This window comes from Porites lutea, chromosome 5 (assembly GCF_958299795.1).
Source record: "Porites lutea chromosome 5, jaPorLute2.1, whole genome shotgun sequence".
Classification (NCBI taxonomy): domain Eukaryota; kingdom Metazoa; phylum Cnidaria; class Anthozoa; order Scleractinia; family Poritidae; genus Porites; species Porites lutea.
The window spans coordinates 16,777,938-16,795,437 of NC_133205.1; the positions used below are offsets into that span (position 1 = coordinate 16,777,938).

General features: G+C 37.0%; 1 protein-coding gene and 1 long non-coding RNA gene across 4 annotated transcripts in view; one reads left to right on the forward strand and one right to left on the reverse strand.

The window, feature by feature from the left end:
* LOC140936304 (structural maintenance of chromosomes protein 5-like) overlaps window positions 1–17,500 on the forward strand; it is a 38,848-nt gene that overhangs the window by 5,353 nt on the left and 15,995 nt on the right. Inside the window, exons 2-15 of one of the 3 annotated variants that reach the window (XM_073385750.1) lie at window positions 3,542–3,603; window positions 3,919–3,998; window positions 4,420–4,472; window positions 6,112–6,214; window positions 6,838–6,900; window positions 7,108–7,170; window positions 8,331–8,402; window positions 8,933–9,073; window positions 9,550–9,711; window positions 9,989–10,060; window positions 10,168–10,229; window positions 11,134–11,209; window positions 11,644–11,761; window positions 12,463–12,617. In XM_073385750.1, the coding sequence (XP_073241851.1) occupies window positions 3,542–3,603; window positions 3,919–3,998; window positions 4,420–4,472; window positions 6,112–6,214; window positions 6,838–6,900; window positions 7,108–7,170; window positions 8,331–8,402; window positions 8,933–9,073; window positions 9,550–9,711; window positions 9,989–10,060; window positions 10,168–10,229; window positions 11,134–11,209; window positions 11,644–11,761; window positions 12,463–12,617 (1,282 nt within the window). Of the gene's footprint in view, window positions 1–3,541; window positions 3,604–3,918; window positions 4,072–4,419; window positions 4,473–6,111; window positions 6,215–6,837; window positions 6,901–7,107; window positions 7,171–8,330; window positions 8,403–8,932; window positions 9,074–9,549; window positions 9,712–9,988; window positions 10,061–10,167; window positions 10,230–11,133; window positions 11,210–11,643; window positions 11,762–12,462; window positions 12,618–17,500 lie in introns of those variants that run through there. The other 2 variants (XM_073385751.1, XM_073385752.1) reach the window with 2 other exon arrangements.
* LOC140937674 (uncharacterized) lies at window positions 16,184–17,402 on the reverse strand. The gene is made up of 3 exons (XR_012165506.1): window positions 16,837–17,402; window positions 16,405–16,667; window positions 16,184–16,263 (listed from the first exon to the last, which is right to left on the reverse strand). It is a non-coding gene; the product is annotated as an uncharacterized lncRNA (long non-coding RNA).

The following is a 17,500-nucleotide window of genomic DNA, read 5'->3' on the forward strand; positions in this document are numbered from 1 at the left end:
AGACGCGTTTTCTTAGGTTCTCTCCTAAGTTTGAAAGAGAAGAAAAAAATGAAAAGCTAATAAAGAAAGCAACCGTCCGCAATAGCATAAGTTATACATTGTTTTTCATCAATCACACAGTGACAGATGGCCCGACAGCACTCGATTGTTGAAGCAATGACAAAAGTTATAAAAAGTTATGAAGGAAGTTCTTTGCCTACTGGCCATAAGCGCCCTCTAATATACAACTTATCTGGTTGTGCTTGGCTAAAAGCCGCTGGAATTCCTCTTCGTTTAGCAGTTTTAAAAGTTTCCATCTGTACCCTGCGGCGTTTAACAATTTCAGTCGGTAGGTCTCGGAACATTTGAAACTTTGATCCTTTCAAGCGGTGTCCCAGTGAAAAAATGTTTTGCACATCTTTATACCTCAGGAAACGTGCAAGAATTGGACGAGGATTCCCATCTTTGGTTTTTCCTGTGCGGTGGACACGTTGAAATTCTACACTCTGAGCATCTACATATCCCAGTTCGCGTTCTAAAAAGTCTCTTAAAATCTCCTCGGTGTCTTCAGGTTGATCTTGAGGTCCTTCTTCGATATTCATAAACTTGATGTTTTCACGTCAAGAATAGGCCTCAAGATACAAGCATTTTGACTCGGTCTCCTTAACTGCTTCTTCATGTTTTTGCACCTTCCTCGTGAGCTCGGTAATTTCTGCTTGTGCCTTTTTTAACTCTTGAGACTTCTCCTGTAATTGTTTTGAAGCAAAGTTGGCGCCATCTTTCAACTCGCTTATGTCCTTCTTGGCTTCTTCTTTGAAAGCTTCCAACTCTGTCGTTCGTGTTTCTAGCTTTGCCAGTTTGGATTCAATTTTCTTCAAAGACAGTTCTATCGTGTCTAGCTTTTCTAGCTTTTCCAAAATCTTTTGTACTTTGGCAGCAACCTCCTCCGACATATTAAGAGCTGCCATTACTTCATCTTCTTCTTGTTCGGGTCCTTCAGTGAGCGGTGAATCGTACTTCTTAGGTTTTTTCGCCTCAGGCGATGTGGTTGAGTCGTCCGAGGAGTCCGATGATCTAAATGCTCTTTTGCTGAGTAGATTATTGAAAAATTCGGCCATTAGCCACCATGCAAAGTGTAAAGTTTGCGGACAGTCACATCGAAGGTCTTTACTCCGCCATTACTCGACCCAGTCCCAATCATGATAGAATTTACAAGAAGACATTACAATTACAATTTCAATTTCAATGCTGTTAAATTGCTCATTTACCCTTGAAAAAAAATTAATTCAAACCCTAGATGTACATTAACATCAAAAGTAAAAAAAAAAGGTACAAGAGAGTGGAGGTGGTAGGCACAGTCACTTCAACCTGTGACAGGGACAGGTTGTCACTAATGTCCACGTGCAAGATCTTTCCACCTCATAAGTACATTTATTAACCAGAGTGGTGAACATAGTTTTATAAACAAACTGCTTAAAAGATTGCGTACTAGAGAAACTACTAGGGGACTTGAGTGAACGAACAAAATTCCATAACTTAGTAAGAGGATTAAAATAGGAAGCCTTAAAAGTACTGGTTGTGCAAAGAGGAGTTTTAAGGTTGAAAGGATTGCTATTAATAAACCAACTGTCATTCTTAAATTTAGCAATTTGTGATAAGTATAAGCTTATTAAAGCTATTTTGATCATGAGTAGCATGACATTGGTGAGTACTGGTCACTTGTGTGGTGTACTTGCATGCCCAGAGGTATTTCCTATATGCAATTAGTAGGTGGGGAAATGAATCAAAGTAAAACTATGGGGAACCCATGGATAATTGTTTAGAAAATCCTCTTGCTCCCTCCCACATCTTTGACCTTGAAGCTTTTGCACCACTGTATCTCAACCACGAGCGAAAAACATACCAAACAACTACCTGCCATGCAGGTTACTACTAGTAGAAGAGAACTGAACTGCTCGGGAAGCAACCGACTCTTGTGCTAAATTTTATAATGAAAACTACTGATAATCGACAGGTTGTGCATTTCAATGCCTTGATAAATTTCCAAGATCAATATGATTACCCTCTAAAAGTGCATGTATGGGATTCATTTTAAGCAAAAAGATTAGCAAGAACTCTTCAAGATTTATCCTATGTTTGAGATACCTGTTGGAGTAAACAAGTGTTGGAATGCACGGGACACATTTAAAAATAAAGGTTCCTTACTTTTCCGGTTTAAATTCCTAATCAAAAATGCAGGATATAGAGGAAGTTTAATAATACTTCTTACACAGGGTTTATTCTTGGGTGCAACCCTATGGGATTTTGCAATATTATTTGGAAAAAAATGCCACATAAAATTTACGTTGCCGCATCAAATGGGTCACAAAAAAATGGACCCAAGGATAAGTACTTTTTTCAAAATAAAGTATTCGAAAACAGGACTGACAACAGCACTGATTTGATGGCCACTCTATAAACTTACTTTGAACTTTTATAGCCTCTTACTGTCTCAGTTGCTTTTCTCTTCTTCGTTTGAGTCATTATTTCACCAGACAAACATCTAGGATGTGCAGTAATTTTAGCCCAGTCTTTTTCAGTTGCCCAGAATGTTCCAAAATGGCGGCAAAGCATCCAGCGAGTGTGACCCATGTAGAATGTCAAAAGTTTCAAAAAGCACTCAGTTTTTTTTGGATTTCGAGCCCCCTTTCTTGGCCCTATTTCTTGAAAAACGGCCCTCAAAAATTAAAGAAGGGGACCCATTTGACCCTCATGATCATTGGCCAATTTCTAGAATAAACCCTGCTCACATGTAGACACTGTGAATGCAAATAATGTTTCCGGGGGAAAAAGTAAGAGACAACAAAGATTCTCTCATGAGGATGTATGACTGAATCAGGGTGTTCAATAGGCATCGGAAGTCGGAGAATTCTTGGTTTGTTGCGCAGAATTCTCCAGCCAATGTTCGATAGCCTATGACTATTTTTTATTCAGACATGGAGCCTGTTTCCAATTTAAATTATCCTGTGAGCTTACACCTGTCTCCTGCTACTGGAATTTTAAATGAAAACCCTGCTGAATGCACAACTTAGGTGCCCCTCATTTTCATATCGTCAGTGAATTTGGATCAGAGCTGAAGAGCCGATCTCTGTCAACGCAAAGTGAGCGAGTGACACATTTGCATATCAAAACCCATCACGAATACCCATTGGAAACCCTTTGGGTATCCACACTTTAAAAACTAGGATTTTTGTTTAGTGTTTGTTTTGATTGATTGATTGATTGATTGATTGATTGATTCTATTTTGATTCCTTTTGTTTCCTATGAACATAGCCAAGGGTCATGCTCATAGTAGCTTGGAGAAATCCCCAGCCACTGGCCTTTAATGACACCCATGTTGCTGACAAAGAAAAAGATGATTTCTCTGATTTGAAGACTTGTAGCTTGTCTTGTCGTCTTGTTTACGAAGGTCAAGAATGAGAATTCATGAGGGAGGGCAAGCTTATTTTTGTGATGCCATGATCAACCATTTTTGGTGTCGGCGAATCGTGATGTACTGATTGTTATGCTTACACCTTACAGGACCTATGAAGACTGTGAGTTCAGGCCAGGACCTCATTTAAATGTTCTCTTAGGGCCTAATGGTATGAAGCTCATGTTCTATTCCAGTGTACATGCATAACTTTAAAACCTTCAAAAAAAATTGCCATGTATCTAGTACATTATTATACACCTGACCTTTAGAGTTAATAAAGTGGGTCATTTACCTCCAATAAAAAGGTTGTTATTTAAATGAACTATTGCTGATTTTTGTTTAACTTCAGCTGCCATTCAAAAGACCATTGCAGTGCTTCATTATTCAAAATGCTGCATGTGATTAAATGGTATCCATGGTTGGAGTTTATGGTTGTTATTTTCGTTTCATATTATCTAAATAAGCTTTATCCTTTTGTCAATAGGTACTGGTAAATCTTCTATTGTGTGTGCAATGTGCCTTGGTCTTGCAGGCCATACTAAGCTGCTTGGTCGTGCTACTGAGGTATGTGGGTGAAACTGACTAATAATGTCAATGCAGTAATGCAGCAATCATGGAAAGGAAAGAATAGAAACAAGTAAAGTGCTGTTACAGTACACATATTGCACCTGTTGTGTACATGTATACTACATGTACTGTGGCCATTATAGTAAACTACAAGCAACAAATAAATGTTGCTTGTAGTTTGCTGTTACATGTAGCATCATGAATGAATAATGACCTCTACTTTCTTTTTGTTCCTTATTTTTTTATTCCCTCCTACAGCTGTACATTTAGAAGTGGTGGAATCAGCCACTGATTTTTTCCCCATTCATCTTAGCTAGTGTTGTCTATTTCAAAATGTGATTGAGTGAGGTGTTTGATATGTGATAAATTACAAAAACCTAAATGTTTTTACTGAGATTTTCAATATTCACAATACAAGGTAAGGGATTTTATCAAGCATGGAGCAACACAAGCCATGACTGAAATTGAACTGTGAGTACACTCATGCAAGACACGGGGCCCGATCCATTCAACCAAAATTTCCGGAAATTTCGGTCTAAAACTCAATGGATCGATTCGTTCCAACCGGAAAAGTTTCGAAAAAACGGGTCCACCTTTTGAGGTGGACCAATTTTCTTAGTCAGACTGGTTGGAATTTTGGTTGAATGGATCGCACCCACGTTCTTTCCAAAGTACATATATTGCCACTTAAAAAAAGTTACATGAAAACTTATTGTGATAAGTAAAATTCTAAAAAACCCTCTTTTCAATCCAACAATTTGCCCTAATGGTTCAGTCAATTCCTATCTCTCGCCCCCCCCCCCCCCCCCCCACCCCGGGCATTTGTCATCTTGTCAGTCTGGGCAGTGGGGAATTTGTCAATTCTAGTACAAGTGGTTGACATTGTTGTGTTTTCTATATTTCACTTGAAATGTTCCTATTTAGAAAGCTATGAGAATTTCTGTAAAGAATATTTTTAATACATATGCTTTAAAAAGATACATGAGGTGTTTGCTTCATCACCACCCTACCGCACAGTATTTTTGGTGTCTGTCTAAGAAATTGCTTACTGTCACTGTGATCATTTTGTACATGGAGGGAAAACAATTAATGCATCGTTTAAGAGTTTAAAGGAAAAGTCACTTTCTTTTTGAGCCAATGATCAGGGTAGAAAGCTAATATAAAGTTCGTATTTTGTGTGATCAATGCCATGATTAATACGTTGATGGAAAATAAAATAAGTTTCAAGTCAGGGCACATTTTGTAGTTTTTCTTTTACGCTGATGTCAAAATGTAGCGAAAATCTATGAAACCTTTATAAAACCAAAATTCCCTTTTAAAGACTTACTTTCCTTGACTATAGAGTACAGAAAACGTGGGTGCCTTGGTTGGTCCAAAACAAGCCTAGTGCTCTGCCGTGAAGAAAACAAGGTCGAATTCCTTGTAACAAAAATCTTTCCTTTGTCCAAAAAAGAAACTGAATATTCTTTTGAACTTTCCCTTTCCATTTGTGTCTTTTGTCAGTGTATTTCCATTTTTGAATAGCAAAACTTTGGTCTTGAAAACCACCACATGGTAAGCGCATGCCAGCCATTTTGTTGAAAATGTATGTCCTTCACTAATGTATCAAATCTGTTTCTTCCCCCACCAAACATATGTTCGCTGAATGGTCAATAATTTATAAAGCCTTTTGAAACAATAGCAACAAACTCTCTAGGGGAGGGGGGAATTCATATCTACTTAGACTTACCCTAAAAGAACATATGGAAAGGTTCGATACATGTAGGTTCCCATTTTTCCATAGCGTTGTTGCTCAGCCGCATGCATGAAGTCATTCGGAGGCTCCACTTTAAAAAAATTAAACTTGAACATGTATTCCCCTCCTTTTCCCCCAGACATACCCCTAGTCATTTGCATTTCGCTTTTTTTTTTAATCGTGCCTGGAGCTATTGAACACCTTGCTGCATTTTCATCAGTTTTGTAACCATTTGTCATTTGACTGCTAATACAGTGGTTACAGTTCTGCGTTAGAGACCATTTAATATAAGGTTACTCCTCCCATTTTCTGCCCTACGTCAGAAAGTGTCGCTGTACAGTGCAACTCATTATTTTTTTCGTGTGTTGTTTCCAGATATAATTCAACTGGAGGGAATTATGTGGTAACCCGAGACATGTACAGAAGTGAAAATAACTCCAAATGGAGAATCAATGGAAAAAATGCCACCATGAAGGAGGTACATTTTGGTGTATACAGTGTAGCTCTTTACAATCAAGAGTGATTTGTAAGCATTGTTTTATGTTTAGAGAAGTTCAGGATCTCTATACACAGCTGTTCACACAGTTTTGTCAGCAGGTTGAAAGTTCAAGTTGGATGCTACTTGTATACATGTAGCTGAAGTTTGAATTTGATTTCTTCATTGCGGGTGTTTGTTTTGTGTTTAGTCTTTCTCCAAATTTACTTGTACACCATACAACGTACAGCTGTAGCTCGCATTTCTGTTTGGTTTGAAAACTGTTTGATTATTTATTATCTGTACTGAAACTGCCATTTTGACTTTGACTTTCTTTTGTTTTAACTATTATTTTTTGCTATGCAAAGGTACTTTTAAAACATGAACTGTTGTTCTAATGAAAGTTTCTAGTTCCTTAGGCAACTTGTACTTGTTCTATTATAATAAACAGGGTAAACAAAAGTAAAAGCAACATAATGTAAATAAAGTTATTACTGGTAATTGTTACCACATTCATTACAGCTGTGGTGCTTAAATGTACTACTGTTATTTTCATTTTGTGTGTGTTGTCAAAATAGAATCTACTTACAAATTTAATGCATTAAAAATTTTATCTTGTTTATCAGGTTCAAGAATTGACCAAAAAACTGAATGTACAAATTGGCAACCTGTGTCAATTCCTACCTCAGGTATTATGCTGATGTGATTTAAGACTTGAGACAAAATAATATTCATTTCAGAAAGCAGAGAGTGGTACATTAATGTCGATAGTTTTTTTCCTTGTCTATACACTATGGTACACATGGAGTGGAGTGATTCCTATGTTGTGCTTTTATACTTGCTTTTATAATTTCTGCCATTGAAACGAACATATATTTACTCATTAAAATAATCAGGACAAAGTGGCAGAATTTGCAAAGATGACTCAACAACAGCTGTTAGAGGCAACAGAGAAAGCGGTAAGTTGCCAGAATACCTACCACTATTATTCATACCTCTTATGAGCTGAGGGAATACAGGGAAAGCTGTGGTGTAAGTACCCTTCAAAGGGTTAATAACTTAATTTTTACAATTAATTTTTACAGTAATGTAAGCAAAAAAAAGTGCAGCAACTTTCACAAGTACAGTAGACGGGACTTGAAAAAAACTTGAATTCCAGCTTGTCCTTTTGACAAGCAGCTCTCACATTTTGTTTGCTCGGGGTCGCTTCTTACTTGTCTTAGTTAATGATTTAGTTAGAGGATGGCTTGTTTGGAGCCTTACTCATTGGACAAGTAATTTTTAAAAGTTACTTGCCCAGCAAGAAAATCTACTTGTCCCTGACTACTGGACAGGACTTTTAGGAGCTCTGAGTAGAGTAGCAGCTTTTGTGACAAAGTTACGAGACTAGACTAGTATCTAACTCGGAAACATAATGGCTTATTTAGATGCTATAGGCATTTCCTTACCTGTAGTGTATTTTTAGTTTTCCTTTTATTACACTGCCTGTAACTGACCGTTGAGGTGATGTTACACGAGACGATTTGCAATGATGATTTTTAGCACAACACATCGTTGCAACATTGTTGCGACATTGTTTCAAATGGTTCCAACATTGTTCCAACGTTGCATTGCTGTGTTGTGCTGAAAATCGTCGTTGCGAATCGTCCCGTGTAACATCACCTTTAGACTAAAACTACCTTCTGTAACTATTATTATTCTAAAGTGAAATATAAATAAAGCTTGTTGTTGTTGTTGTTGTTGTTAAAGGAAACAGAGGTTTGGCCCTACAAACCAGAAAATTGACCAACTACATGAATAGAACAACAAATGACTTAGGTTTATAATCTATCAATTTCGACCAATTTGTTGAGTCTATCCCATTCTTGTCTGTTATCCCTGGCAGATGGAAGTTCTTGCCTCATAAGACTGGTATCACTCTCTAGATGGTCAATGAATGTTGTTGCTAGGCAAACCTAATAAAGCACTATAATATTAATAATAAAGCACTATCATTGATAAATTATTGATACAACAGAATATACAATACTTGTACAATATTTTAAGTCTCTTCAGTTTTCTTTTGTCATTGTTTTGAAAAGTTAAAGGCAGGCTTGCTTAACTCTTCTTTGTTTTCCAGGTTGGTCCACCCGAAATGTTTGACAATCACCAGAGGCTCATTGAACTGAGGAAGCAAGAGAAAGAACTTGAGGTCAGTCAATTCACACTAGAAAGTTGTTTGTTGTTTCCAAACTGCAAAGCAATTAAAGCTCACTTTGGGCATGCATTCACACATGCAACCTCATGAGAGACCCAGGGAAATGAGGTTGTCACACGGACTCTCGGACATAGCCCAACTTTGATTACAGAAGCTGAACCCTTGGGTGGCTATTTTTTAGAAATTGAATCATGAATAATTTTTATGAAGAATCATGTTTTGATAGGCGCATAAAAATGTACATACAAGACAGCATGAATTTTTCTTGGGAATTATCATTTCAAGTTAAAATAATATTTTCTTTTCTCACATGACTTCTCTGTTTTTTAAACATTGTATCCATAAGTACCCCATAGTTTTTACTCTGATTCTTTGCTCAGATTCTTTTACTCTTTGCTCAGTGGAGATGGCTAGTGTTGAATGTTTACTGAGCCGCAAAGATTTTCCATTCTATTTTGTTTTATTGTTAATGTATTTTAATGATTTGATTTGGTTTTATTGATAACTTTTGGGGATCTTTTTAGGTTTCTCTTAGAAACAACAAAGAACATCTTGAAAAGCTTGAGCAACAGAATGAGCGGCTTGAACAGGATGTCAAAAGGTATCAAGAAAGAGAACGCCACTTGCAGAAAGTTCAGATTCTGGAGAAGAAAAGACCTTGGGCAGTAAGTAGTTTGAGTCAGCAAAAACACTTGTATTAACAGAACCTGACAGTCACTTATTTTGGTAACATAGTGCAGTGAATATGTATACAACATGTATGTATACTCTGTGACAAATAATAATGCAATGGTACTATTATTGTGGTAGTTGTTGTGGGCAATAAGAGGAGACCACCATTAAAATCTCCAGGTTGTTATTATGCATGTGTCGCATTTATGTAGCCAGCATTTGTTTGGACTTCGACCAAGAATGCACAGAAGGTACCGGTAGTTTGATGACATGGGTTTTGACCTTCTACACCTCGTAATCTGATCACGTTTGTTTTGACCATCTGTCACGAGAAACAAAAGCACTCACTGGGTTGGAGCAAAAGTGTTTGACCTTAGATCATTGTTGCCTGCACTCTGTAACCTTTGGTTATTACTAGTACTAGTAGATCTAACTGTACTCATATTGTTTTAATGTTCTTGTGCTAAAGGAATATGAGGCAGCACGTAAGCTGTTTGTGGAAATCAAAAAGAAAAAGGATGAAGTCAAGAAAAGCCTGGAGGAAACCAAGAAACAAAATGCTCCAATGCAAAAACGTCTTGATGAAGTGATGAGGAAAGCTAGAGAGCTTGAAGAGTCTACCCGAGAGTTGGTGAGGAAACTAATTTATTCTTATTGTTTGACTTATCCCTCATAACTTTATTTTAGTTTATGTCCACTTTACACTATATGTCTTGTTGTGTTTTTATTATACTGTCTAAAGACTAATGTTTATTACTTGGCAAAAGTAACTGCAATATTACTGGTAATGAAGGGTTATCTTGAAAAGGCTCCTAACTTTTGTAGGAGCTTAAAAGCTGTGAGCACATGAACGTTTAGAGATTACTGTACAATGTTGTAATATTAGTCTTGGTTTATTCGTAATGTAGATGCAGAAAGGTAATGAGGTGTTGAAAAAAGCAAAAGCAAAGAGTGAACAGATTGAGAAAAAAGGTGACAAGGTAAGTGTCAAGTCTGTAAGTAACTCTCAATGTGTTATGTAGTTGTGATTGTTACTAATTTTGACTTGCTACAACTTTATTTTAATCCAAAGCATTTTGATTGACAGATAGAAGAGTTACAGGGAGAATTGAAAGATTTGAAGGAAGAGGAAAAGAAAAGACAAAAAAAGTAAATTTATGTTACTGTTAGGGAAAACAATTTTACTCTCTTAATGATTCCAGAATTTTTAGACAATATTTTAAAGTTACAGCTTCTGTTTCTAAAACATAGCCAAATTTTCCTGAAAATTCACCCTTATTATTGATGAAGGTATTATTAATGAAGGTAAGAAATGTAATAATCTCTGGATAAAATCCTACAGCTGTATAGTGTAACCTTTTGGCCATAGCTTTACAAGATAATGCTTTATAATTAGTAATCTTATTATTATAACTATTATCATTATTTTTATCTTTATCATACATGTACATATAAGGGAGTTTAAGATAGCACAATGGCAATGGCAGAGAAAACATCACTTCTAAAGTGAATTTGCATTCTTTCAATTTTCATTGCAATGTTACCTGTGATATGATTATTCCAACTTGCTCACTTTGTCTTGAACTTAGGCAAACCCTTCTGTGGTTGAATTCCAAAGAACCATATCCAGTGTCAGAAAAAGTTAAGAAGTAAAATTTTGTCATTTCTTGTTTACCTTCTCCATAAAATGGGAAATGAGACATTTTCATATCCTGGTAAGTCATGCAGTGACAGCAAACAAATGTACCAAAAAGACATAGTGTGATGCATGTGCAGAGTTTTTCTTTTGCTTATTAACTTACTTCTGTTTTGGACATTTTCGTTGCTATCAGAGTTGTGACATCTTAAACTCCCTAAAATTACTTGCAAACATTAAGATTTCTCATCATGTTGAGAGACTTGTTGGACTTGTCAAGCGACTTCTTTGGTCTCTTAATTTGAAAGAATGCTTGAAAAGTCCCAGTGACTTGTTTATAACACTATTTCAGTGTTAAATTTCTCTTCTGTTAAGGAGCAATTTTCATATTTTTTTAATGCTTATTCCTCTTTGTAGGATAGCTGACCTTGAGAGAACAATACAAGGATTTCAAAATGAGTTAGATAATCTCCCAGACCCATCTGAATTGCAGGTAATTAAAATACATGCACAGTAGTGTTAGGTGGAAATTCCTTTTGACTTTAACTGTCTAAAGTTTCCTCATGATCAGTTTGCCTATTAAAAATCAATATAATAATAAATATTAAACACTGTAATGCTTGATTAAGAGCTATTCTTTAAATTGGCCAAATTATGAAAAAGAAGAAATTACGTTTATATTTTCAACAATCTTCATTTTCTCTTAGTTTATATTATTTGATTTTATTGCTATCACTGCTTCAATCTTCTTTGGAGTGGCCATGGCAGGGATTGTCAAGAGCTTGAATTCAAAACAATTTTTGTTTTGTGCCTCCTTGTATTAACATACACCAGGACAAATTTTGGGGAACAGTTTACTGTAAAGCATTTTGTTTACTTGTCTTTCTGATTTAGTTGTGTGTTTAACTGATCTTCTTCTCTTCTCAGCCTCGCATTGATGAGCTCAACACCCAAGCACGGCAAAAAAATCGTGAAGTGATGACTATTCAAAATCAAGCTCGTGGAGTTAGAGAGGACTCTGATCGTTTGAAGGTACAAAGCCAAGGTAAGCCAAGGTTTGAATAACTTTCTTTGACAATGCAGGTACATTCCAGAGGTAGCATTTCTTTAAATTGGGCAGGCTCTGAGAATGAGAGGAACAAAATTCAATAGGTATTCTGTTGCATAAATCAGTACAATCATAGGTTGTATTTTATCAAAGATTTGGTGGTGTGTCCAGTTTACTCTCTGGAACTGGTTTAATCAGGAGCATTGTATTTGGCAACCAGAACTGCAACACAGAGTTTTGCATAAAGGCATAGAAAAATGATTATCAGGCAGTTTTCAAGTTTGTTTGTTTGTTTGTTTGTTTTTTGGCTGTAAGTATTAGAATTCAAACAATTCCAATATACCCAGATCTGAATCCGGATCTTCCAAAAGGATTTTATAGGGGAGTCCTCCAACCTGGTAACCCTGTGCTAAAATTTCGTCACTGAAGAAGGGTGCAATGATAGGTGTAAAAGGGATTCTTACATGTGTTAGTAAAGCAGTCCAGAATGATTGAAACTGAGACAAACTACTGCAGGGGTTGCAGTGTTGCAGCTTATAATGCTTGCCATTTGAATTGAAAAAGTATTTGTCCACTACTTGTCCAGTTCTGATCAATCAGTGGGTACAGATATCTACAAGACAATGCTTATACCTCCTGAGTAAATATTACGTTTTTTAATTTCTATTTTTGTTATCTTTTTTCCCTTTTTATGACAGATGTCAAAAGCAGAATCACTAAACTTGAAGATATGAAGAATCTTCGCTTAGAATTCTTGCGCAATAAATTCCGGGACACTTACAATGCAGTGATATGGCTCCGGGCAAATCAGCACCTGTTTAGTAGCCCTGTGCATGAACCCATCCTACTTCAGGTAAGGGATTGTACACTGTATAGTCCTCACTTAGGGAATCTACTTGTAGCAGCTTTAATATTGCACTTTGTATGTCACATGGTCTAAAGTTGATCTTTAAAAATTTTCTTACAAAGACAATGTATGGCAGGGTTTCCAGAAAGTTTTGAAGTAGATGGTTGAGTTGTCAAAGTAAGTGGCCAGTCCAGGGATATTTTATTTAAAGTGCAACTAACCCCCCATTTTTTTTTTCGCTGAACCAAATCTTCTTATCATCCTGCTTACTTGTGCGAAAAAATTTTGGTTATAGCGTTTTTCCTTATTTTTTTATAATTTTTCAAAGTTTCAAATTTTGGCGGTTCTTGCGGCCACTACCGAGCTCTGTGGAGAATGGGTCCGAGTGTTATTGTGACGTCATCGAAGGAGCTCGACCTTCGCGAGCAACACGGAGTTCTCTTGAAATCTTCTTCTGGAATCATGCCCGACGCCTGTGCTGTTTTCGGTTGTAGTAGAACAGCCGATCCCCAAAGAGGTATCGGGCTTCATAGAATTCCTATCTTTGATGACTCACGCGAGGAAAGCATTGAAAGAGGACGGAAATGGGTGAACTTTGTCCAGCAGAGGAGAGCTAAATAGGAGCCAACCATTTTTACAGCGTGCGCGCTTAAAAACAAGCGAACTTTTGATCTAGTGATCAACGATCAGGAGCCCATCATTTTCAAGGCGAGTTTTCGCGGACTTAGTTTTAAAGGGAACAAGGTCGTCGGCTTAATCAAAGCAGAAGATGGACCAGTCTTTACGATGAGGTACGATATTTATCTGTACGTAGTAAGCTAAGATTTCCGGGCAGCCATATTCAGATGATAGTATATTCTTATGTTGGAATGTATTACTGGTAAGAATAATCTCCCGCTCTGCTGATTTTGCTAAACGAAGAACTTAATAGGTTTCTTTTGTTTCCTATTTTAACAAAAAAAGGCCAACGCATTTTTTGCATACATTTTTTCTTGCAAAATAAGCTAAAACTGGCAAAAAATGCAGGGCAAGGTTTTCCTGTTGAATCAGAGGCCACATAGAAAAATTTTTAGCTGATTTGGAAGAAAAAAACATCCAGAACGTTTGTTCACAAAGTGTTATTCCAAGCCCTTCATTATTGAATGATATTACGTTTTGTAGTTTAGTCTGTATAACCTCTTTATTGAAAATATTGCCTGTTTTTGTTTTCAGGCATATTCTTGCAGCAGTTCATTTCAATTTCAACCTGCACAGGGACTGCACTGGTATCACAGAGATCAGGGTTGGAATCCCTGTAAGCCTGAATTTTTTCAGGCTTTCTTTTCACAACTGCATAAGTTGTGTATTTGACTGTAGTGATCTTTTCTGTTTATAATATATCATGTAGATTATTTTCTATAAAAATTGGAGAAAGGAATGAATTTTGTGGAAAAAGGAGTAAAGATTTTCATCCTCACAACCCGGAGGAGAGGAGCTGCTGAATTGTACTGTATTGAATTTACTTTTTTTCCTAGTTCCTGATGAACCAGTTGAAAGCACGAGTTCAAATACAAGAAAAAGGGAAAAAAAAACCCAGAAAACTCCCGGAGATGGCCCCAAGAAAGCTTGCTATTGCTCTGCACGCAAAAATCCTATGAAAGGACACAAGAATATTAAAGACTGTCCAAAGAATAAGAAATAGGGCTAGAAGTTTAAAAGCCATAGTGAATATTGTCTCTGTTGAGCTTCTGTAGGGAACTATTCTTGTACAAGTTTTGAGTTATACTACGTATATACATGTGTGTATTGTGATTGAATTGTGGTCTATGTATATACAGACAAAACTGGTCAGCTATATCTATCCTTTTGCAATTGAAATCAGAATTCTCGAACAAATTATGCATAGCCTTGAAGGTTGGTTAGCAATAATAACTCTTTAAGGAAGCTTACCAGCAATATTAAAGAAAAGTCAAAGGATTTTGGTGGGAAATAAATTGAAACCAACCAGTCAGCGGGCCGTGTGTATACCGTAAATCCTCTATTAAGCCCCCCCTTTTCAGAGGAGGAAAGTTAATAAGCCCACCCCTCCCCCTCCCCCAATCCTTATTCTTCACAAAACAATTAATGATTAACGTGGACTGATCAGTTATGGTTTATTCAGGCTGGAAGTTCATATTGTTTTTGGTCTTCGGCCACATGACCTCCAACTTCATATGCTTAACTTTCTCAACTTTGCACTCTAGTTCTCTGTGGACAATTGTCACCATTTTCTTATAGTATTATAGCATCATAAATTTCAAGGCTGTTTATATTTTTTATGTAAATATAAGAGGAGTTTTCCAGAGATTTTCGTTTGTAAGTTGTGTACGACAAATCAATACAAGTAACCATTCTCATAAAAATTACCGAAGAACATGAGGCCGAAAGCACATTTTTGAAGAAGAATTTTGTTTTTGTTACTTTTAGGCTCCCACAAATGAATTAAATACTTTTGACAGTGACTGTAAATTATTGTACAACACATTAGTCTACTCTGTCTCACACCACGGTATTTTTGCTCAGGTGATGCATTTTGCTAAATTAAAGAAGCCCCCCCCCTTTCTATTAAGCCCTCCCTCAAAAGTGCTTGAAAAAAATAAGCCCCCCGGGGGGGCTTAATAGAGGATTTACGGTAGTTGTGTCTAGAACTAGGGGATTTGAGGATCTGACCCTCTCTTATCAGTGACACATCTCCTGATCTTTCTTTCTCTCGTAACAAGGGGCTATAGGAGATTGCTCTTTTTCATAATGGACAGGAAAAACATTTTGTGCTAGCAGTGGCCTCTTTTGGCAGGCAAAAATACATTTTCATTGCATAATGACTTTTTTATTATTTACAACGAACACCCCTGGGGTGGTACTCAACAAATTTTTATGTGGGGAGGTTCCACCCCAAGGTCCAACTCCTTACCCTTTTATATACCATTTTTCACGAAAAAGGTGCCCCTTTCGTATACCTTCAATTCTATTGACATTTGGTACCCCTTTCGCATACCTTGTTTAGAACTTTGCATCTCTTTTGCCGCTTTAAATAAACTGTCTTTTAAACTGGAATCAATCACACAAATAGAACATTTTCTTGACTTTATAAAGCCATAAAATTCATTTGTGAGCCCTACTAGCCATTTCACAGACCCAAATGATAGATTTCCCTACCCTTTCATATACTTCAATGAGTAAAATCCCTACCCTTTCATATACTGAAGCCAGAAAAAGATACCCCTTTTAGGCGGAGCCTCCCTTTATAGGCCATTATGGTGAGTACCCCCCGGGCGAACACCCCACCTGTTGATTTATCACTAGCTCTTTTTTATTACATGCTTATTGAAATTTATAAAATTGTATATCAAAAGGAAAAAAAAAATAGTGGTGAAAGCTACAGTTCAAAATGAATCTACTGGTTACGTCAACAAAAGATGAAGTAAAACAGACAGTTAAACAGATGATCAACAATTTAATAACAGAATAATTTACAAGGGAAAAAGCCCAAAAAGTTTACTTAATCATCTTCGTCGAGTTCGAATCCGGTGTAGGTTTCATTTCTTTTCTTATTTCCGTGTAAGCACACGCAGGAAGAGGAATTCGCTTGTAGACACGCCTGGAAAACTCCCTGAAGGCAATGCTACGCAAGTAACTGTAAAAAAAAAAGACAATAAGAAAAGTATTTAATTTCGGCTGGACGATGTATTAAAGAATTTGTATGTTTTCAAATCGAGTGTGTACCATATCGATCGTATTTGACTCCAATGCGGTACAAAAATAACAAACAACTCACCTTTCTTCGATTCCAGTTTGTTTATATCTCTGTTTGGCTTTGGTATTGACACGTTCGCCAGCCATACGTAAGCTCCACTTTTGAAGGCAAACAGGACCAAAACCAGGATGTTGTGTGATACACTTTAAGGCCGTTTCGAGTTGAATATCTTCAAGAACACTTTCGCTACACATGGCTTCTTTACAACCAACTACAGCTCCTGGCAGCAGTAGCACTCGCTCAAATTCTGAAGGACAACACGGCTGCAGTTTCCACAGGAACACCTGTAACAATCAAGGTAGCTAGAATCATACAAAAATAACACTTTTTGTAGCGACAGCTAACAACTCTCATCATACATTACAGCAATCACGCCGCCAAACAAGCAAGTACTCGATTATCTACATAAGCTTTTACTTCGATCTTCACACGATCAAATTTGCCGACACTCACCAAGAATCCACATGAACTGATTCTTCAAGTCTTCCCCGTAGTTCTTGCTCTAGCTTATTTGTTTCATAAACTTCTTCTTCGTACTTTTTTAGCTATTCTTCATCAGCCAAGGGTTGATCGGCATATGCAATGTCATTTTTCCAGGCTTTCACATGAAACTTGCGACTCGCGATCACTTTGTTCATCTTCCACTTCGGCCAAATTTGCCTCAGAATCTTCTGAATTAAAACTTCTCTCAGAACTTGAATCACTTAAAGACATATTCCGTTGAATTTTGGTCGTTTTAGTATCCCGCTCGCTTAAAATCAGTTAAAATGATTTTCCCTTTCTCGCTTCTCGGTCATTTACTCATGAGTTCGCGGCAGATGTCCTCCTTCGATGACGTCACAACAACATTCGTACCCAGCTCCCACGAACCTCGGTAATGGGACACAAGAGACCTAACTTTAAACAGCCATGGAAACGCGAGGATTTTGTCAATCACGATAATTTTTTCGCAAAAGTAATCAGAAAAATAAGGAGATTTCATTTAGCGAAAAACATTTTTGGGGGTTAGTTGCACTTTAAAAAACGCCATCTGTAAAGAAATGCCAAGCAGAGTAGCCGGCTGATACTAACCAAGTAGGCGGTGATTTTTGTTGGCAGCCGGCTACTTTTGACGAAC